The sequence below is a fragment of the Jaculus jaculus genome, chromosome 3, assembly GCF_020740685.1.
Source record: "Jaculus jaculus isolate mJacJac1 chromosome 3, mJacJac1.mat.Y.cur, whole genome shotgun sequence".
Lineage (NCBI taxonomy): Eukaryota > Metazoa > Chordata > Mammalia > Rodentia > Dipodidae > Jaculus > Jaculus jaculus.
The window spans coordinates 167,994,007-168,002,478 of NC_059104.1; the positions used below are offsets into that span (position 1 = coordinate 167,994,007).

At 44.0% G+C, this 8,472-nt stretch overlaps 1 protein-coding gene across 1 annotated transcript; it reads left to right on the plus strand.

Annotated features, from left to right (window-relative positions):
• The first annotated feature begins 1,650 nt into the window (after positions 1 to 1,650).
• On the plus strand, positions 1,651 to 2,833 carry LOC101598963 (olfactory receptor 2AT4). Its single transcript, XM_012948308.2, is given in 3 exon segments — positions 1,651 to 1,728; positions 1,971 to 2,700; positions 2,703 to 2,833. Coding segments are annotated over 3 exon segments (939 nt in total).
• The last annotated feature ends 5,639 nt before the right edge of the window (positions 2,834 to 8,472 follow it).

An 8,472-nucleotide genomic window follows, 5' to 3' on the forward strand; every position in this document is an offset into this window, starting at 1 on the left:
CCTGCTCTCTCCCTACCCCCTCCATCTCTAATAAATAAATAAATAAAAATAAATCTTTAAAAAATTATTGGGGCTGGGGAGATAGCTCATGGGTTAAGATGCTTGCCTGAAAGGCCTTACAACCCTGAGTTCAATTTCCCAGTGCCCATGTAAGGCCACATGCACAAAGTGGGACATGCATCTGCAGTTTATTTGCACTGGCTGGAGGCCCTGGCATGCCCATTATCTGTCTCTCTTCTATCTCTCTTTGCTTACAGATAAACAAAAAATTTTAATATTTATTTTTTATTTGAGAAAGAGAGAGAGAGAGAAAGAGATAGACAGAGAGAGAATGGGCATGCCAGGGCCTTCAGCTGCTGTAAAGGAACTCCAGATGCATGTGCCACCTGTGTACCTGGCTTACTTGGGTCCTGAGGAATCAAACCTGGATCCTTGGCTTTGCAGACAAGCATCTTAACTGCTAAGTCATCTCTCCAGCTCCCCACCCCCGCAACTTTTTTTGAGGTAGGGTCCCACTCTAGCTCAGACTGACTTGGAATTCACTATGTAGTCTCAGGGTGGCCTCAAATTTATGGCGATCCTCCTACCTCTGCCTCCCAAGTGCTAGGATTAAAGGCATGCACCACCATACCCAGCCTCCAAAAATATTTTTAAAAATAAAAAATAAGTTTAGAGGGTGCACACGCATAAAGATATTGAGACCCAAGGAGATAAACAACCCCTCTTATGGCAGTCAAGGCCCAGGAAAACCACAGAGGAAGTGGGGAGATGAGCAAGAGAGCTGCTTCCATGCTGAGCCTGACAATCAGCGCCAGGATGAAGGAGACAGATGCGGAGGACACTCAACACCTACCGAAGCAGAAATCCAGAGGCTCCTAATAGCTCATCACTGAAGTAGACTTAAAACACACCCTCCAAGGCTCAGGGAATTTTGAGGAACAGGGGGCAGAAAGATTGTAAGAGCCACAGGCTGGGAAGTCACGCCCAAAGGCACTGCCTCCCTGCAATAACTGCCGCTCCCCCAATGTATAACCCACAACCCCATGGGGGAGAAGGGCCCCCAGTGGAATGAGGACAGGGAGGAGGGAAAAGATGGTACCAACACATGATGTATCCATACAAATTATGCTCTTAATATAAAAATAAATCCTTGAGGCAAATTTCAAAGACAAGTAGTTAATTAGTTGGAGAGATGTGATGGCCCCAGAAGAATCACATAGACCATGGAAAGGAAGACCTGAAAAAGTCCTTCCCTAGCCCTGAGCCCAACAACTACTGTATCATTATGAGATTCTTTGCTTAATGCCTTTCTTTATCACTAGAATTTCAGCCTTGTGACATTCAAAATCTCTATCTCAATCAACAAATCTACTTCCATCCAGCAAACAAGACATCATTTTTATACTACGAGTAATTTCTCTGTACTTGATTTTAGAAGGAGAGAGGGAATTCTGGTATGGGATGAAGCACTTGGGGTAGGAAAGATGCTATTGAACTTCTAGCATCGGTGGTAAAGAAGTCGGCTGCACTCACTAGACAGTGATCATCATGTGAGTCTCTGCTCAGCATCTGTGGTTGTTCTGTTCACAGATGGGCCTGGTTCCCAAATGTCTTCCCTGTCCCCCTCCTGAGAATCCAGCTCTCACCTCCATGGAGACCACAGCCTATAATGGATCAGGGGACTCCCTGACTGTCTTCTATCTAACCTGAAAACCTTCTCTTAAAAAAATCCCTCTTCTGGGCTGGAGAGATGGCTTAGCAGTTAAGGCCCTTGCCTGTGAAGCCTAAGGACCCATGTTCAACTCTCCAGATCCCACGTAAGCCAGATGCACAAAGGCGAGGCAGTACAAGGTTGCAAACGCTCCCTAGGTGGCAGAGGGTCTGGAGTTCAATTTCAGTGGCTGAGGCCCTGGTGCACCGATTCTCTCTCTCATGCTCACTCTAAGATAAAGGAAAAAATAAAATAAAATAAAATCTCCCTTCCTTTCTTCTTTGTGTTTCTCCTCTTCTACCTGCTCATCCTGGTGGGGAATGTCCTGATCCTGGTGGCGGTGGTCACAGCCCCATCTCCACAAGCCCTGGACTTCTTTCTGATCAGTCTCTCAGCCCTGGACATCCCTTTCAAGCTGCTGTCTCTATTCCTGCTGGGCGATCACTTCCTCACCTTCCCTCCCTGCTCACTGCACATGCATCTGCCCCAGAGCTTTACGTGCTCAGAAGCCGTCATGTTGGTGGTCATGGCCCACAACCGCTACATGGCCATCTGTCGCCCTCTGCAGTGCCCTGTCCACATGACCCCGCAGACCAACGCTGCACTGGTGGCCAGTGCCTGGCTCACTGCCCTCCTCCGACCCATCCCAGCAGTCATGAAGACCTCTCAGATGGCATGTAACAACACTGCCTGCCTCTGCTACTGCTTCTGTGGCCAGCTGGCTCCGGCCCAGTCCTCCTGCTGCGACACCACCCCTCAGGCCCTCGTGGGTTTCTGTGTCACCGTGGTAGTGTCCTTCCTCGCCCTCCTCCTGGTGCTTCTCTCTTATGTCCACATCCTGGCCTCGGTGCTTCGCGTCAGCTCCGGAGAAGGACGGTCCAAAACCTTCTCCGCCTGCAGCTCACGCGCCCTGGTGGTGAACACCTAGGACTCATCCACTGCCATAGCCTATGTGTCCTACAGGGCTGAGCTGCCCCTCGACTTCCACGTCATGGAAATGGGGTGTATGCTATTCTCATACCAACCCTTAGTCCTCTCATTTAGACGCTGAGAAACAAGGATATCAAGGCAGCTATCAAAATGGCATGTCACCAGATGCCAAAGAACATTGAGAAACCCTGAATTTAGCCCTAATGGTATAAATTGAACTTTTTCTCATGAGTGTCAACAAAAGGGAAAATGTGGGAAATTCAGCCAGCTGTAATTAGAACAGTAATTCTCAAAACACAGAACTATGTGTTCCTCCATTCTAATCAAATAGTATTTTTCTTACTTCATAGGCAAAATGGATAGGGGTTTTTGATTATTAACCTATGAATCCCAAGGTTCACAAGACAATGAATGTAATTAGGGGGCACATTTCTATTAATTCAAACAATCTTGATTTTTCAGAGACTCCAAGTATTTGGTTGGCAAGAAATTCTTTTCTCTTGGGTGTATTTTTTTTTCAAGCCTTCTAAAAATTTCTGACACATAAACGTGAATCACGCTTGTCCTTTTTGCAAAAGTACCCTCTCAGAAACACCTCTCAAAGAAAAACTGAAATGGCTATTTCTTTTTTTTTTCTTTTATTTTATTTTATTTTTTAATTTTATTAGCATTTTCCATGACTATAAAAAAAATCCCATGGTATTCCCTCCCTCCCCCCTCACACTTTCCCCTTTGAAATTCCATTCTCCATCATGTTACCTCCCCAGCACAATCATTGTACTTACATATATACAATATCAACCTATTAAGTACCCTCCTCTCTTCCTTTCTCTTCCCTTTATTGAAATGGCTATTTCAATCGTAGCTGCCTGAGAACTTACGGTGACCATCGTTAAATAGTCCAATTCCAGCCCCACAGAAGACGAACCACCATTAGCTAGACCCTTGTAGTGTCTCATGAGCTGAGCTTGCCCTTTCCTAGCTTATGCTCTGCTAAAGGTGTTTTTTAGCACACCTACTTGGGCAAAAGGCATCACAGTTCTTATAGTTTTCACTATACCGTGATTCCCTATCCATGCCCTTGGGTGGCTAAGTACAGAAGTTTCTCCTTATCAGTGGCATACAGTTCCCATAGCCAGCATTCTGTTTAGAAATATGGTATTAGGTTTTCCTTTTTCTGGCCTTAGCCTACAACCCATGCTCCTTAGTTCCTTATCCTGTGGTAAGTTCCCTGTTAAATATGTGTCAAATTTGTTCATCATGATCAAGAAGGTGGTTTTTCCTGGAATGAGGCTCACCCATTGCAATCTGGATATGCTGACCACAAAATTAAAAAGGAAGAATAAAGAAACCCATTGTTATGTATAATTAAAATATGGCAATAAAAATATTGGTAGGGGCAGGGTCTTACCATCATTGGCTTTAAGTACTACTGTGCAGAAATGCAAGTTGCATGTAGTGTCCATTATATAACTCAGCATCACCCTGTAACTTTCTTCTTAAATGCAGTAGAAGTGAAAGGTTTTATCTAAAAGTAAACTATTGTCCTTTCTTTTGCTACATAATGACATACTTCATACCCCACCAGATTCTTTTTTGCCTTGGCTGACAGGAACTCAGAGCCTGTTTCTCATCTTTTGCACCTCTCTTTCAAGTGCCTAAAAATATCCATTGCTCTTCTCTCTCCCTCTAAATTATTTGTTGTGATATTTTGCCCCATTTCACATTATCTTCAGTTTCTACAGCTGTCTCAAATACTTCTTGCACATAGAATATAAGTATAAGTATGTACATTTACAACATATACATGCATTGACATGATCATGAAGATATCTATTTAAAATAATGACCATGGGGCTGGAGAGATGGCTTAGCGGTTAAGCACTTGCCTGTGAAGCCTAAGGACCCTGGTTCAAGGCTCTATTCCCCAGGACCCATGTTAGCCAGATGCACAAGGGGGTGCACACCTCTGGAGTTCATTTGAGGCCCTGGTGCTCCCATTCTTTCTCTCTCTATCTGCTTCTTTCTCTCTCTGTCTGTTGCTCTCAAATAAATGAATAAAAATAAGCAAAAACATTTTTTAAATAAAATAAAATAATGACCACGGGGCTGGGAGATGGTTCAGTGGATGAAGATGAAGAATTTGTCACAACAAGGAGGAGAACCAGAGTTTGGATCCCCCCACCAGGCTCAGGAGGCAGAGACAGAAGATTCTTGGAGCAAGTTGGCCAGCTAGGCTAGCTGAATCAGCAAGCTCTGAGTTCGAATGAGAGGCCTTGTCTCAATAAGTTAAATGGAGGGTAATTGAGGAATACACCCAGTGTTAACCTCTGACCTCTACATGCACATATATGCATATGCACCCACACACATACACTTGTAAAAAAAAAAAATAATGACCACAAAAGAAACTTAAAAGACTAGATAGCACTTTGTGTTCCTTTTTCTTTTCCATAGATTGTCTTGGATAATCTCTATTTCCAGGGACTTTTTCTATCCCTGAGCTGTTTAATTAATGCTCATTATGGGAAGATCTACTAGACCTAAGCAGCAGGAAGTATTACATAATAATGAGACTTGGGGTCTAGACAAAGCTAGCAGTTACTACTGTAACACAGTGCTGCAGGAGGCCAGGCATGGTGGTGCACACCTTTTTAAAAAAAAAAATGTATTTTATACATATATTTTTTTTGACAGAGAGAAAGAGAGAGAGATGGGGGGTGCCAGGGCCTCCAGCCACTGCAAACAAACTCCAGACGTGGGCGCCTTCTTGTGCATCTGACTAAAGTGGGTCCTGGGGAATCAAACCTGGGTCCTTTGGCTTTGTAGGCAAATGCCTTAACCACTAAACCATCCGTCCAGCCCGGTGGCACACACCTTTAATCCCAGTGTTCAGAAGGCTGAGGTAGGAAGATGGCTATGAGTTGGAGGCCAGCCTGAGGCTACACCAGTGAAATTTCAGGTCAGCCTGGGCTAGAGCGAGACCTCACCTCAACAAAACAAAGCAAACAAGCAAACATGGCCCCCAGTGGGATTGACTGGAATCTCAATCTTAAAGGAACCCTCCTCACAGGCTGGGATCCCCTCCATTTTAGTTGCCCAAAAGGCCAACATTCAAAATCTGTAACCTCTAAAAGACACATGTGGCACTGGGCAAAGGCATATGGAGGAACTGTTGCTCTCTTTTACTGGTTCAACTGCCCAATTTGGGATCCTGTTCATGAGTGGTCATCGAAGCAGGCAGGGCAGCTCATCTCTAAGAACAGAAGAAAACCGTCCTGTGGAAATGGAATGTCAGGGCTGGGGTGTGCCGTCAGATGCAGGCAGGTGTGGGTCCAACCTGTAGGCCCCATGCTCATGCATGCCAGAAAAGTTAGGAATGCAGCTTAACACATTTGCAGATGAAATAATGTCAAGAGGCTTGGGCTGCGGGGCCACCGGGCAAAGGGCTGAGTCCAGTGTGGGATTTATCACTCAGAGCAGAGACTGATCCCTGGAACCAGAGTGTAATTTTGGCATGTGTGTGTAACATGTGTGGTGTGTATGCACATGTGTGCTGGTACTCTCTGGTGTACAGGTAGGGGAGGCCAGAGGAGAGCCTCAGATGCCCTCCCTGTTCTTTCTTTGAGATGGAGTTTCTCACTGAAACTGGAGCTGCCATTTTGCTTGTTTTATTATTTATTTTTCGTCAGATTGGCTACCCTGTGAGCCACAGAAATGTTCTTATCACTGTCCTCCACAGAACTGGATTTACAGGCATGTGTAACTATGTTTTTCTTTTCTTTTTTTTTTTTGTTTTTTGTTTTGTTTTTTTGAGGTAGGCTCTAGCCCAGGCTGACCTGGAATTCACTAGATAGTCTCAGGATGGCCTTGAACTCACATGGCTATCCTCCTACCTCTGCCTCCCGAGTGCTGGGATTAAAGGCGTGCACCACCACACCTGGCTCTTTTTTTTTTTTTTTTTTTTGAGGTAGGGTCTCACTCTGGTTAAGGCTGACCTAGAATTAACTATGTAGTCTCAGCATAGCCTCAAACTCATTGCAATCCTCCTACCTCCACCTCTCAAGTTCTGGGATTAAAGGTGTGCGCCACCATGCCTGGTTTATGTCCATTTTTCTTCATGTGGGTTCTGGGGTTCAAACTTGGGTCATGTCAGGCTATCTTGGGCCATCATGTTTACAAGGCAAGCATTTATCCATTGAGCTATTTCCTCAGCCTCAATAGCCTCTTTATAATAAGATGCCAAATTAGGTTCTTTGAGTCCCTGACAGCTCAGAGACATAAGAATATGTTTCTTTGTTGTTGTTGTTGTTTTGTTTTGTTTTTGAGATAGGATCTTGCTATGCAGCACAAACTGGCCTTGAACTTAAAATTACCTTGCATCAGCCTCCCAAGTTATTATAAGGAATTGTAGACATTCACAACCACCCCTGGGCAAGGGCTAAACCTTAGGACTCAAGCGGCATGATAAACAGGTCATTAGTGAGTGATGGAGGAACTGAAGGAAGGCAGAAAAGAGAGAGAGAGAGAGAAACCGTGCTGCTTCCCAACTCCTAAATGGAAGGAAGATAAAAAGTCTGGAAGAAAAATGTTTATCATAAGACTATTTGGGGCTGTGGAATAGCTCAGTGATGGAGTGCTTGTCTAGCATTCATGAGGACCTAGGTTCAAACCCCACACTGTAAAAAGGAAAGTCTTTCATTCAGAAGGATACTTGATGACCTTGAAGTAAAGATGTCAGAGAGTATAATGGGAAGGTTATCCAAAGATAAATAGCAGGAAAGTTCCATGAAATAAAGAACTAATTCTACTATGGAAAAGGGTACAGCATATCTCAAGACAAACTGGTGAAGGAAGATGGATGTCTGTGCATACCTTGACTAAGTTATCAAACTTTAAAGAGAAAGAAAAAATATTTCAAGCACTTCAAAAGAAAAACACTTCCCACAGCGTCAGTATCACAACGTGATGAACAGTAGTACTGAAATCAAGCGTAATGGCCACCAGCCAATAAGACATGAAGGACCTCAGGTAGGATGGCATCTGCAAGCTCTTCATTGGAAATGTATTACATAAAGCAAGCCAGACAACCAATAGATGAACAACAACAACAAAAAGTATTACTGGCCTTAAGAATCCATAATAGGACTGGAGAGATGGCTTAGCAGTTAAGGCGCTTGCCTGTGAAGCCTAAGAACCCATGTTTGACTCTCCAGATCCCACGTAAGCCAGATATACAAGGTGATGCAAGCGCAAGGTTGCACATGCCCACTAGGCGGCACATGTGTCTGGTGGAGCCAGTTCTATGTCTCTCTCTCAAGAAAAAAAAAAGAATCCATAATAGAACCCATAGTACGGGTGTGGTCGCACAAGCCTTTAATCTCAGCACTTGGGAGGTGAAGGTAGGAGGATCACTGTGAGTTCAGGCCAGCCTGAGACCACATAGTGAATTCCAGGTCAACTTGGGCTAGAGCAAGACCCTACCTCGAAAACCCAAAAAAGAAATCTACAATAAGGGACTGGAAAGATGGTTCAGTGGTTAAGGTGCTGGCCTGCAAACCCAAGCAGCGGCTAGTGTCCCTGACCTGCCCATTCCCCACCCTATGTGGCTGTCTCTACTTGAAATAAATAAAAATATTTAAATAAAATCAGAAACCAAAATAAATGACAGTGGTGAGCACTATTTAAATATAGAACCCAGACGAAAGAACTTTGTGAATTATAGCTACAGAATATAAATTAATGTTCTAAACTTTGACAAAGTAAGATTAATGATACAACTAACATTTTTGATGATCAAAGGGAAGTGAGAGCAAGTGTATAAAATTAAT